The following is a 14575-nucleotide window of genomic DNA, read 5'->3' on the forward strand; positions in this document are numbered from 1 at the left end:
ATTTGGAGATGCTTGGAGAGCCAACATAGAAAGCCACCGAGTCAGAAGATGAGAGCAACACAACCCCAGGAGATGCCAGCCACGTGCCTTCCCAAATGACAGAAACCCTGGACCTGATCGGCCTGTCAAGTGAAGGTACCCTCTTATTGATGCCTTAGTGTGGATATGTTTATGGCCTTAGAACTGTAAACTTGCAACTTAATAAATCCCCTTTGTAGAAGCCAATCCATTTCTGTATATTGCATTCCAGCAGCACTAGCAAACTGAAAGTTACCACATGGTGATTTTATAACTACATTATTCATTGGCTTTCTACCGCTGAGAAGAGATTTCTCATCCCCCATGTATTTATTGCTGCTTGGATTCATATTTGTCTTTTATCCCATGACTATCATTTTGCTGCTCAAAATTTCCCCAGACTTGCCCAGTGGGAACTCCCTACCAGTTGACAACTGTGGCCTTTTGACAGATCCTCCCAATTTTTTGAGCACTTCCTTTTACTTTCTGGTACAAGATGTTCCAGGAGCATCTTGTATTTTCTGTGCACCAGCCCTGGAATCAGATGTTCCTCCAAAAAGTTTTGGTTCCTGGTAGTGGAGGAGAGGATTTAGGAACCAAGAGCTGGGCACACTGTGTGCTCACTGCTACTGAGTGACACTGCTTCTAGGTGCCCTGAGCAGGCAAAGCTAGAAAATTCAAGTATGCATATGCACATACATATACACAAAAGTAACACACATCTCTATTTCTGTACTTCTGTGTGTGTATATACACACATTGGTCAGAGACATGACTTCTACCTTCTTCAGTATATTGACTAATTTGTTCAGGATAACCAATCTCTCAGCCACACTGACCCCGTCCTCAGCCTGCCTCCTGCATGTGTTCTCCATTGCTCCATCCTCTGGACAAGCTGCCTGTTCCTCCCCCTCCCCCACCCCCATCATCAGCCACTGTGCTGGCTCATCCTCCACCTGGAAGGGAAGATGTCACTTTTAATTATTTTTACTTGTAAAATTAAGTTATCCCCTCTCTAATGCACATGTACATTTGCTTTTTCTATGGTGAGATATATATATAATATATACATAAATATGTATATGTATGTATATATTATATACATAAATATGTGTGTATGTAAATACTTGTATGTTTTAAAAAACTAAAAAAAACACCAAATAAATGCAGAGAGCCATCAAAAATGACTTCAGCCTTATCTGCATTGCATTGATTTTAAGACTTACTTTACTTTTTTTTTTTTCTGCATAGCCAGGCACCAAGAATTGACCTTGGATCTCAGGCATAGCAGGGGAGAATTCTGCCACTGAGCCACCATCGCACTGCCCAAGACTTACTTTATAAATTTATAATCAAAATATATCATTTATATTGTTATAATTTTTATATTATAATCTATAGTAAATCTTATAAATACATTTTTATGGAAAATGTTCAAATTTATAAAGTACATTTTGATTAAATTTCAATTTGCAAAATAAGTTATGATTGAAAATTTTAAATTTATAGAGCAAAATTGTAGAAAAATTTAAATTGATGAAATAAATTAAATGGAAAATTTTTAATTAAAAATGGAAAAACCTTAGATTTATAAAATACATTTTCTATTATAAAGTAATACAATTAATTTATAATTTAAATTTGTAATTTATATATTTAAGAGCCCCAAAGATTGAGGCAGGCCAGAACAAGAAAGCCAGACTCTGGAAGAAAGTATGGCCTTACCGATGCTTTGATTTGAACTTCTAGTCCCCACCTGTGAGCCAACAAATGCTTATTGTTGAAGCCAACTCATTGTGTGGTATTTGTCATAGCAGCTCAGGCAAACTAAGACAGGCTGCTTCAACAATAACTGCTAACCTGAACCAAGAGCTTTTGGGGGTCAGACACTGTATGTCTTGTATATCATCTCAATGATTCTTAAAGCCCCTTTATACAGCTTAAAAACCTCTGACACTCTTCAGAAAGTTGAAGTCACAAACAGAAAGTCAAAATTTGAACTCAGAACTGCTCTCCAAGTCTGAGCACGATCACACCTGACAAAGAGCAAAATGCTCTCGCTCAGCCAAAAATCAGGACACGGGACAGTGGAGTTCTTTATTATCAGAACTTATTGGAAGGGTTTCCAGGTTGCTTCCAGGCAGGTGGGTGGGAAGGCTTTCCTTTTAACTCACTCAGTTTTCTGGGGAGGAGAAAAAAATCCAGTTGGAACCCACAGAGGTTAGATCTTGCTTCCAAAATTGGCAGCTCATCCCAGATTTTCCAGTAAACTTCCCTGGAATCAATGACTTGATAGTTTATACAAATCGAAAGAGCTACGATGAGCCTGTGGTTTCAAAACTCAAGGCAGAAACTTCTAGGAACATTTTTCAACAGGCAGGTGATCAATAGACAGACTCACTGCCAACATGAATTCTCAAACAGGAGGAGCCTCTGGTAGAAGCAATTACGGGTCGTGATGGGATCTTCCTATTTGAGGCTGGAGAGAGAGAGAGAGGACAAACACATGTTGTCATGTGGGAATCCTCGCAATATGTGGATTCACCTTCCAAGACCCCACAGACAACTCAGGTTGAAAATATTCACTTAAAATGACCTGATTATTTATAACTGGGTCCTCACTCAAATGAACCCCTCCCCAGTGAACTTTAGAGCCGCGCTGGCCCACAGAAATAGCATTTTGGTCCTTCTAGGTAGTTTAAAATTTTCTAGGAGTCACATTAAAAAAAAGTGAAAAGGATTCATTGGAATTAATTTTAACCATATATTTTATTTAACTCAGTGGTCAAAAGATGATCATCTCAATGTGTAATCCAGGTAATAAATATTAATGAGATATTTCATAGGCTCTTTTTTGCACATAAGCCTTTTGAAACCCAGTGTGTGTTGCACATCTCAAGTCCGAAGAGCTACATGTCAAGGGCCCAAGAGCCACAGTGGATGGTGGCCAGCATATTGGACAATGGAGGTATGTGGGGTCCACCAGTGCTCCCCCACATCTGTTATCCCCCATGTCAATGTCAAGTGGCCTCCCACCCCACAGCAGAGGGAAATAGCAAGTCTTGCAAAAGAGGCAGAGTTTCTTGCGGTTGACTGAGGGGACGTGTTGAAGTATTGGGCTCATGCGCCAGTCACCAGCAAATGGAGGTATGGAAGGTTTAAACCAGTTAACAATGAGGGAAAGAAACGGAATGGGAGGGATTGGCTGCAGCATCAGAAGAGAAGATTGGGTGCAGCATCAGAAGAGAAGGATCAAGCTGTTGTTTGGAACAACTGAAGATGCTTTCCAATCCTGCCTGTGCCATGCGTCTACCTGGTGTCTTGGAAACCCCTGTGCACATGGCTTGGGAGAGGAGGAGAGAGGGAGGGGAAGGTGAATCCAAGACTTCAGCCCTTACCATCTCCTCCATGATGGTCTAGACTCATTCACTGCCCTTGGGTCCTGGCAAGTAGAACCACCCCCCCATGACCAAAGACCTTCTCCAAATAAGCTACAATGAAGCATTTGGGTGTTGACCAAAAGCTGTATTTCTGGATGGGTAGATTGCATCCCTACTGCTTTGAGACTGGTTGAAAAGGCAGGAAGGGCAGGTAACAAACAACACTGGGCAATCCATGAACAAGACTGCTCGCCACAGGAGGACCTTGGTGGTAGGAGGCAAGATGCTGCCCAGAACCCACTGCAGCTGAATGAGCATGTGTGTGTGAGTGTGAGTGTGCATACACATGCATATGTGTCTATACGTGTGCACGTGTGTCTATGTGTGTTTGTGTGTTGTGTATGTAGGTGTGTCCTTATGTCTGTACATGCATATATGTGCACATGTGTGCATGCCTGTGTGTATGTGTGCAAATGCAGGTGTGCATGCACATGTGTATTTGTGTCTGTTGTGTCTGTGTGGTGTGCATCAGTGCATCATTGTCTGTGTTCATATGTGTACATGTCTGTAATGCGTGTCCACACACAAGTTCACATCTGTGAGCACGTGCATATATATGTGAGTGTGCATATGTGCATGTGTGTGAGTATGTGCATATGCATGTGGCCTCCAAAGTCCCCCTCGCAGACCCGCCTGCCCCAGGAGGAGCCTCTGCAGAACTCCTTGTCCTCAGCATACGAATCTCACCGTCAGGACCGCCGAGAGCAGCTCCTTCACAGACGTCAGTTGTAGAACGCATCGATCTGTGTTTTGTATTTTTGGGTTACGAAATTTCTCTTAAGTTTCGTCGTTGGACCTATCAAGAAAGGGGAACCCAGTTCAGTTGCGGAGATGTGAAACAACTCCACACTCTCCGTGTGCCGCGGGCTTCCAGCACTGTGATCTCTGCCCCAATATGGACAGTATGTCCAACAGAGGAAGGACCTCAGCGCTTTCCCCACCCCCCATCTGACAAGCGAGGAAACAGGGTCTCAGAGGCGGCCAGCCATACTGGGATCACCCAGCAAGTGCAAGGCGGGCTCCAGCCTCGAACTTAGAAGCTGCATCATTCCACGAAGCAGGAATGTCCTCAGCTGCCACGAGGGCCGTGTTTTCATCTTATCAATGAAGAGCCTGAGGGTCAGAGTGACCTGTCAGTTCCCAAGGACAGGATTTGAACCCAGGATGCTCAAACTGGCTGGCTCCCCTCGCTGCCTTCAAATCCATGCAGCCAATTAACAAGAGCAAGCTGCAAAAGGGACAGCAATAGAATTCGAGGTGGGTGGAGGACTTCAAGGCCCCCTGGCTTGATAGAAAAAAAAAATAAACTAATACAGAGCATGATTTTAATTTATGATGGGCTAAGAGGAGAGAGGTCAGGGTACTACAATAGGGTGATGGTGAGCTATCTTAGCTGGATGGTCAGAGAAGTTGGCTCTGTGGGTCTGGCCTTTAGGGTGAGACACTGAGAAGAAGCCCATTCAGGGAAGGCTGTTTCAGGCAGAGGGAACAGCATGTGCAAAGGCCCTGAGGCTGTTCCGTGCCTGAAATGTTGGAGGAACCTCAAGATGCCCAATGTGGTTGGGGCAGAGGAGATAAAAAGGAGAAATGAGGAGGAGGGAGAGCAGTCAAAGCCGCTGTGAGGAATTTGGAGGGAAATTTATTCTGAGGGTGGGGAACATGTGCGCATGGTGGGGGGCGGGACCTGGGGACCTTCTCTGACCAGTCCCACAGACCCTCTGTCCCACAGAGAAGGGCCCAATGTTCGGGGGTCAAGTGCCCAGGTCACCAGCTCCCTGGGGCTCTCACCGAGCTCTCCACCAGCAATGGAAAAGTCCTTCTCCAAAATGACCCACTTCTGAATCTTCTGGGCATTGGAAATGGCTTCCTGGTTCACCGCATCGATGCCTTTCTGAATGGCTGCGAACACCAAGGGGTCCTGCGGCCGCACAATCTCTGTGACGGTGGTCGCCTGGCTGCCCAGCTTCTGGCAGAAGGCGGCGGCCTCCGGGGTCAGTTTGTCCAGGGGCTCTCCACTTGTCGGGTCCGTCAGGCACTGCCCAAGGAGGACTTCTGTCACCACACCCATGCCAACAGGCGTCCACCCATCTAACCCTCCAGGCCCCGATGCAAAGAGGGGACCTCGGACCCATGGGTGCACCCTCCCTGGATTGGGAAGTGGGGGAGCGAATGAGGCTTGGGGTCTCCAGGGAGAGCCCCCCGAGGTCCCTGCAGAACCCCGTTACCTTCAGCGTCAGCAGCATGCCCAGGAACTTCGCCCTGTCTCCCACCAACACAGCGTAACTAACGATGGGCAGCTTCTCTTTGACCGAGTCTTCGATGGGCACCGGGGGAACGTTCTCTCCACCACCAGTGATGAGAATTTCTGGAACAAAGCTCGGCTCAGCTGGGGGCTCAACCCATGAGGTATGGAACTAACCTATGCAACCCCAAGAAGCAAAGGCGGTGGAGGGGAGGCACCATCTCCTGCCAGTGTCTGTAAGCACACCACCCCACCCCACGCACATCTCCAGATCAAGGACTCAATTCTCACTTTGCCCCTTGCCCCAGCTTCTTCCAGTTCCCATCGGGTGGCTGAGCAGGATGAGGACAGAACTAACTTGGACGTGCAGACTGGGGTGTGCAGGCCCCACAGATTGCAGAATGTCCCCTCCGCCCTTGGAGCCCAGCCCTGGTACCTTTGATGCGGCCGCAGATGTAGAGAAAACCCTGGCTGTCCATACGGCCGAGGTCCCCCGAGTGCAGCCAGCCGTCTTCGTCGATGGCTTCCCTGGTTGCATCCTCTCTATCCAAGTAGCCCATGAAGACGTGTCTGCCCCAGAAGCAGATCTCCCCAGTGCCTTCCTTGTTCTGCTTGTACAGCATGTTCTTGCAGCCAGTTACTACCTTGCCACAGCTGCCGGGAGGAGAGGGGGCCAGGGAGGAGGAGGAGGCATGGAAGGGGTGAAACTGAGGCTCAGACACACAAAACACCCCCCACTCAGGTCTGCCTGGATCTGTAGCCTGGGCTCCTGACTCGCTGCTTGGTTGGATGGGGCTGGGTCTGCCTCAGGCCCCCTCCCCAGGGCCCAAGGAGGACCCTTGCAGGTGGAGCGGGGTCAGGTTCCCAAACGCTTTGTGAACGAGCAAACCCAGTAGGTTGTTTTTACCTCACGTACGTGGGAAAAGTGAAAAGCACTTCCGGCTTAAGAAAAGCGTGCTGGTTTGCGCTATTGTGTACCCCAGAGAAACCATGTCTTTTAATCTTCATTCAGTCTTGCTGCGTGGAATCTTTTCCATTGTGTCCATGGAGATAGGATCCACCCAATTTGGTAACTTTTGATTAGATGATTTTTGTGGAGATGTTGTCTCCACCCATTCAAGGTAGGGTTACTTACTGGAGCGCTTTAAGAGGGAACTATTTTGGAAAAAGCTTTAGAGCTGAAAGAGCCGACACAGACAGAGACCTTCGGAGGTGCAGAAGGAAAACATCCCGGGGGGAGACTTATGAAATGAGAAGAGAAAGCTAGCAGACGTCGCCATGCGACTTTCCAAATGAGAGAGAAACCCCAAACATCATCGGCTCTCTTGAACTAAAGTATCTTTACCTGGATGCCTTAATCTGGTCATTTTTATAGCCTTGACTTAATGTGGACATTTTCAAGGCCTTAGAACTGTAAACTTGAAACTTAATAAATTCCCCTTTAAAAAAACCATTCCAGAATGATTTCTAAATGTTGTGTTAGTTAATTTTTTTTTTAATAAAAAAAAAAAGCCCCCCCCCCCCCAAAAAAACCATTCCAGGTCTGACATATCGCCTTCCGGCAGCTTTCAAACTAGAACAAAAAGCAACAAAAACCCTCACCTTTTAGATGTAGACTTATACATAACCACCAGGACAGCAAACAGAATCTCTCTGGAGGTTAAAGTCACTTTCCTAAGGCAGATTCACGCTATCTAAAATCCTAGTTCTTATTATATGCCATCTTTCTAGAAATAACATTTGCAAAGGCAGTTGTGGGATGTAGGAAATTGTTTTCCCTTAGGCTGCTGAGATTCCTTTCTTTTTGATGTTTTAGAGGTCAGTGTAGGGATTCCTTTAGTTAGCAAGAGAAAAAAAAGAAGGCAAGCCGAAGATGCACAAAACTTACAAAGAAGCTCCTTACAACTTCCTCAGTGAAAGCCTTCCTAGGAATGTGGAAAAACCCAGGCATCACACCAAAAAAAATTGGTAAATTCAACCACATAAATATGAAAACTGTCTGCACAGCAAAAAACCACCTTAACTAAAATAAAAAATCAAATGACAAACCAGAGAGTGAAATGTTTGCAATTCATATGAAAGACAAAGGGCTGATTTTCATAATATGTAAAGAGTACCTACAAGCCAATAAGAAAGAGACTGATCAACTAACAGAAAAATGGGCAAAGGATATGGAAAGGTAATTTAGAGAAAAGGATATGGAAAGGTAATTTAGAGAAAAGGAAAGACAAGTGGCTTTTAAATGTATGAAAAGACTTTTTTCAACTTGACTCATAATAAAAGGAATGTAAATTAGAATTGCATTGTGAAACCACTTTTCAGAGATCAGTCTGGCAAAACATACCTGCTATATACAAAGGAGAGCTGAGCCTGGCAGAAGCCAGAACAGGCTTGGGTCAATGATTGAAACAGAGCATTAGAGTGACAAAAGGTGCTTTAGTACTGTTTGTGTAACAACTGATGGAGGGACACATATCCACCAATAAGGAGACCAGTTATATAAACTACAGAACATCTCTATTCAGTGGAATATTACGCAGCTGTTAAAAATGAGCAACTGGGCGGGCCACGGTGGCTCAGCGGGTAAGAATGCTTGCCTGCCATGCCCGAGAACCCGGGTTCGATTCCTGGTGCCTGCCCATGTTAAAAAAAAAAAGAGCAAGTGTTTGAGCACTGGTATGGAACAATCTCCCTCACTATATGAATTTGTTTGATTCCAGAGCTTGGGATGGCACCAGAGAAGAGTGAGTAGAAGTTTGGATTTAGAGTCCAGAGAGCAAGCTTGCCACATTACCGATTTCATTCCTGCTATCCAGGTAACAAGTAATAGGAATCGAGAGAGAGTTTTACATCTATTTTTACATGGAAAATGCTTCCATTTGGAATAAAAGGATAGTTTTATCCCAATAAATAATAAATCCCAATAAATAATAAATCCCAATAAATAATATCCCAATAAATAATAAATAAATAACATCAATGGATAGTTTTTGTCAGGATAACTGGAAAGAACATGATGATGGCTTTTTTGTTAATGGCCGTTTTGAATGAGGGGTTTGGAGTGGGAAGGAGTGAGCTTCTCACTACATCATTTTCATACTTTTTGATTTTTTGTGACACATGCCTGCATTACTCATTGAAAAAAAATATGTATATAAAGACAGAGGCTGGAATGTGCACCCTTCCTCCAGGCATGGCACAATGTCACTTATTTTTTAGGGAAAGACATTTTTGTTTTAGAATAACTCCAGTGGGCATTTGGGTTCTGCAGATAAAAGGCTCAGGTGAGATTCTGGAGTGGGGAGGACAGCTGATGAGGTGCCAAGCTGCCCTGCAAGATAAAGCAAAAGACAAGAGGCAGTCTTGCCAGATTAAGAAGCTCAAACTTTTTTTGCTTCCTTAGTTAGGACCCTCTTCCTGTCCCCCACACACAAACTCTCTCCACCTTGCCCCAGAACCTTGCACAATCACCTTCACTTTTATCATTAGAGTAGTAGTGATAATCAAGAACCGACAGCAATCAAACAAAAGGGGACAGCATGTGCAAAGGCCCTGTGGCTGGAACAGGCCTGGAATGTGAGGGGAACCTCAAGATATCTAGTGTGGTTTCAGTATGATTGGGTTCAGCCTCGCAGTCTGGGGAGAGCTGAGCCTGGGGGAAGCCAGAAAGGGATTGGCTCAATGATTGAAACGGAGCATTGGAGGGGAAAAAAGTCTCAAGGTCACAGGAAGTGGGATGGGCCGGCTGGAGGGAGACCCGCCAGTGACAGGGTGAAACTGTGGGATATTCCGAGGGCCAGTCCCCTTGTCCCGGGGCTTTCTGACAAAGCAGGGTTTCCCACACTCATGAAGACAGGGAGTGTGGAGACCAGAGAAAAGGAGTCATTCTGGAGACCCCAAGTCAGGGTTCACATCCCAGCTACCCCCCATCTCCACACCCTCAATCCTGGGGGACCATGGGACGGCTGGGAGGCCCGTACCTTAGAATCTTGTAGTTCTCGTTGTTGCATACTGTGTGGGGTCCAGAACTCTCGCTCATCCCATACATCTCACCTACAGGAATGTCCAAGCTTAGAAAGAACTCAGAGGTGTCCTGGGAGAGTGGCGCGGCCCCGCTGATAAAAATGTGGCAGCGGTCAAAGCCCAGGGCACTGCGGACTTTGCTGAACACCAAGGCCTTGGCCATCCGGTAGCTCATGGGGTTCTCATGTGACCTGTGGATAAGGAGGCAGAGGAGAGCTCCACCACCACTGAGCCAACAGGTCCAGTTAGAGAAGGCCCTGCTGCTCTCCAGTCCTGCCCAGTGGGACTGCCCACCTACCCCAGCATCTTCTTCGTGTTGACCTTTAAGCCAATTATCTTCGCCCATGACACCACTCTCTTCCTCAAGTTTGAAGACTTGCTACCAGATTCCTTTATCTTCTCCTGCATCTTCTCCCAGATTCGGGGCACCCCCAGGAAGGCGGTAGGTTTTACCTCCCGTAGAGTATTCACCAAGCTTCCCTGCATGGGACAGAGCTGGGTCAGTCATGCCAAAAGGGCCAACTCTTCCCATCCCTCTTTGCTGGGGAGCTCTAAAAAGGTGGTTCTCCTGACTCAAGGAGCCAATTCACTGGCTGACCCCATGGCCAGTCAGATTTTTACCCCCCTCTCCATCCAAGGACTCACTGGGGATCATAAAGCAGGAGAACATTTTTGGAGGGCAGCTTGACAGTACTATCCACATTTTAAAGCGACCCAGCAACTTGACTTCTATTGGTGAAAGAATTTAGCCAAGGGAAAGACTTAGATAGACTGAGACACTCACACAGAATGTTCTGGCAGCATCTTTTTGCAATAGCCTGGGAAAAGTCTACGTGCCCAACTATAGGGGATTGGTTAAAGAAACTGTGGTCCGAGCATACAGTGGAACATTAAAAAACAAAAACAAAAACAAATTGAACTTCATCAAAGTTAAAACATTTTTGCTCTTCAAAAGGCACAGTTGAGAAAATGAAAAGAGAAGCAACAGATCTGGGAGAAACTATTTGCAAATTAAACATCTGATAAAGGATCTGCAACCTCTCCTCCAGAGAACTGCTGCTCCCAGATGTGCAAGGGAAGTTAAGCCTGCCCCATTGGTGCAGGAACCTGCAGCCAATGACAAACTGGTTTGAGGGTACAAAAGCCCAGCTATCTTCTTCTTTTTTTTTAATACCAATAAAACACCAAATAAATGCAAACATTCCTATTTTGATCATTCCGTTCTACATATATAATCAATAATTCACAATATCATCACATAGTTGCATGTTCATTATCATGATCATTTCTTAGAACCATTTGCATCAATTCAGAAAAAGAAATAAAAAGAAAACAGAAAAAAAATTCACACATACCATACCCCTTACCCTTCCCTTTCATTGATCACTAGCCTTTCAAACTAAATTTATTTTAACATTTGTTTCCCCGATTATTTATTTTTATTTCATATGTTCTACTCGTCTGTTGACAAGGTAGACAAAAGGAGCATCAGACACAAGGTTTTCACAATCACACAGTCACATTGTGACAGCTGTATCATTATTCAATCATCCTCAAGGAACATGGCTACTGGGAACACTGCTCTACATTTTCAGGCAGTTCCCTCCAGCCTCTCCATTACATCTTGAATAACAAGATGAAATCTACTTGATGCATAAGAATAACTCCAGGATAACCTCTCAACTCTGTTCAGAATCTCTCAGCCATTGACACTTTGTCTCATTTCACTCTTCCCCCTTTTGATCGAGAAGGTTTTCTCAATCCCTTGATGCTGAGTCTCAGCTCATTCTAGGATTTCTGTCCCATGTTGCCAGGAAGGTCCACACCCCTGGGAGTCATGTCCCATGAAGACAGGGGGAGGGTGGTGAGTTTGCTTGTTGTGTTGGCTGGAGAGAGAGGCCACATCTGAGCAACAAAAGAGGTTCTCTTAGGGGTGACTCTTAGGCCTAATTTTAAGTAGAAAGGCCAGCTATCTTGACCCAAAGTGGGACAACTCTGTGGTGTCATTCATACACTCAAGAGCTTCCTGTAGGGTCAGTCTGAAGGTACACTCCAGCTGAACTTACATCCTTTCATGGCTTCTTCACCTGCCCTGTCCTGCTTCCCTCTCTCCCATACAGCTTCCACCAATAATAATTTTTAAAAATCCAATAAATCGCCAAAAAAAAAAAAAAAAACATGACATATTCTACTTCTACGGAATCCAACATAACACAACAATTAATTCAGTTTAACCAGGAAAAGGATGCAATGGCTATTTGAACATTTGGAAAATACTTAAATTATGTGACAGATCAGATGAAGGAACTGGCATGCAAAACCGAACTAAACTGGAAAAGAAAGGCAACTATTAACTCTGGGAGAAACAAAAAGTTATACCAGAAGGGAAATGTAATCTTATAGTAAACAACTGTTAATTAATTACAGTTAATTAATTAAGAATTAACTAATTCTAGGTTAATTAAGAATTGTTTACATTGAGAAGATGGGAAGGGGTAGTGAATGGAAGTGGGCCTATAAAGTGCCTAATACTTATCTACCACAATAGAAAGATAATATCTAATATTTAGAAATGGATAAAACTAGAAAGATGGTATCTCATATTTAAAACACTGGAGGTAAAAGTCAGAAGAAATCTCTTAGAAATCTGAAAGAGGTGGCCTATGAGGGATAAGCCATGGCTGTTTTCTGAAACAGGTCAAAGTTCCTTATCACAAACCCTTAGGCCCAGGAATATTTTGGAATTTATAATACTCTGGACTTCAGGAAGGTAAAATTATGCATATCCCATACACCTTACCAACATGTTAATAGTTCTGCAGTGAAACGTATGCATATTCCCAATAAGTGGAATAAAATTAAGACTACAAATAGCTTCGCATTAGTTCAGGTCAGATTTTACTGCCAAAATCTTGGTTTTTTTAGAGTATTTTGGATTTGGAAATACTGATATAAATACACACATATATAGGATGGGCCATGGTGGCTCAGCAGGCAGAGTTCTCGCCTGCCATGCCAGAGACCCGGTTTGATTCTCGATGCCTGCCCACGCAGGAAACAAAGAATACACACATTTATGCTTTACTTTTAGTGCCATTCACATCTAAGGCTTGGGTTGTTCAGTGTAACTACTTACGCAACCATATAGGGATGCCCTCATCTGGATAACAATAAAAGCTTTATAAAAAAAAGAAAGCAGTCAACTGTTTCAAATGCTGCTCAATGGGAGGCTAAGAGGACAGAGAAGGAACTCCTAGATCTAAAGCTTAAAGGAAATCTTTCATATGAAGGAAACACCATCCACTTGCCCTGGGGCTGTGCTGGAAGATGTGTGGGGACCCTAGGCCCTCTCTCTCTTACTTACCTTGAAAGCATCTGGTTGAGCAAAGAAGATGAGAGCCCCAACCTTAATGGAGACCCAGATGTCCATTATTTGAGCTGCGATGTGGCTGAGGGGCAGGTAGCTGACCACGACCTCCTGCCTTTCTGGGGGGGAAGTCAGGTTGCAGTCCCTCGACAGTGCACCAGCCAACCACGTGATCTAGAACACAAGTAGAGCTTAGGATCCACGTGCCTCATTCTTGCAGGAGGTCCCACTTTAAACACGTGGACTCAGCTAACACCCACAAAGCACCTCCTGTGCGCCAGGTACTGCTCTCAAGTTGTAGAAGTCCTAAACTCATTCAAGTCTCATTCTTAACACTCGGGGCTTATAAAATGATTCTCCCCATTTTACAGATGGGTAAACTGAGGCCCAGAACGGTTTACTGACTTGCCCATGGTCGGGCAGAGCTGAAAATGCAGTTTGCAGACCTCCCTGGGTTAAGCAAACAGATCTTAGATTCAAAAGATCAGAGTAGGAACTAAAAAATCTGAAAGATTCAGAAAGCACGGTTTCCAAGGCCAAATCTTAGCTTCAATACCACTAGGTGAGTAACCCTGGACAATCTGCTTAAAAACCTTTACATCCTCTAGTTCCTCTTCTGTTAAACTGGGAACAGAAGCTTCTCAACTCCAATATACAACTATGGAGATAATATAAATATATGTTGTAAAGCAAACAAAAAAGGCCATCCAAAATCTTATCATATAAACAACCCAACAATTAGCATATTAATATTTTTCTTTCTCACGCACATACCTTGCTACATATCTTTAGTGTATCTATAATTTTGCCATCTAAGTCTCTGGCAATTGGTCATCTTGTCACTGCAGCCATGTTTGTCTCCTGGCTGCTCCTCCAACACATCAGGGACAGTCCTGCCCCAGGACCCTTGCACGGGCTGTGCCCTCTGCTTGGAAGGCTGTCCCAGCGCCCCCATTCCACTCCACCCCACATCTTTCCCCATGGCTGGCTCCTTCTCAGACATGAGATGTCAGCTCAGATGTCACCTCCTCAGATTCACCACGAGCTGAAATGGTTTGATTTGTTCATTTCCTGTTCAATTCCCTGAAAGTCAGGTCTGCCTGCATTTTCTACAGTTTGGTATAAAATGGAAGCATGCTCCATGCATTGCCCATATTCTTTTATAACACTAACCTTTTTTATTATTATTATTGACACATCTTCACACACACACATTCCATACATGGTGTATAATCAGTGGGTCACAATATCATCACATAGTTGTATATTCATCATCTGAAAAAATTGTGTTTTCATTACCGTGGTCATTTTTTAGAACATTTGCATCACTCCAGAAAAAGAAATAAAAAGAAAAAAACTCATATGGCCCATACCCCTCACCAGTCCCTCTCATTGACCACTAGTATTTCCATCTACCCAATTTATTTTACCCCTTATCTCCCTATTATTTATTCATATATATATATTTTGTTTTTTTGCATGGGC

At 44.4% G+C, this 14575-nt stretch overlaps 1 protein-coding gene across 4 annotated transcripts in view; it reads right to left on the minus strand.

The window, feature by feature from the left end:
• Positions 1-2101: 2101 nt before the first annotated feature.
• Positions 2102-14575, minus strand: part of LOC143650329 (long-chain-fatty-acid--CoA ligase ACSBG2-like) — a 68064-nt gene continuing 55590 nt past the window's right edge. For all 4 annotated transcript variants that reach the window (XM_077120976.1, XM_077120974.1, XM_077120977.1 and 1 more), the window contains 8 exons: positions 13088-13264; positions 10022-10203; positions 9681-9914; positions 6137-6354; positions 5684-5823; positions 5247-5493; positions 4146-4254; positions 2102-2497 (listed from right to left, as the gene is read on the minus strand). In XM_077120976.1, coding sequence (XP_076977091.1) covers positions 4181-4254; positions 5247-5493; positions 5684-5823; positions 6137-6354; positions 9681-9914; positions 10022-10203; positions 13088-13264 — 1272 coding nt within the window. In that variant the 3' untranslated portion in view covers positions 2102-2497; positions 4146-4180. The remainder of the gene's footprint in view (positions 2498-4145; positions 4255-5246; positions 5494-5683; positions 5824-6136; positions 6355-9680; positions 9915-10021; positions 10204-13087; positions 13265-14575) is intronic.

The sequence above is a fragment of the Tamandua tetradactyla genome, chromosome 11 (genome assembly GCF_023851605.1).
Source record: "Tamandua tetradactyla isolate mTamTet1 chromosome 11, mTamTet1.pri, whole genome shotgun sequence".
NCBI classification, from domain to species: domain Eukaryota; kingdom Metazoa; phylum Chordata; class Mammalia; order Pilosa; family Myrmecophagidae; genus Tamandua; species Tamandua tetradactyla.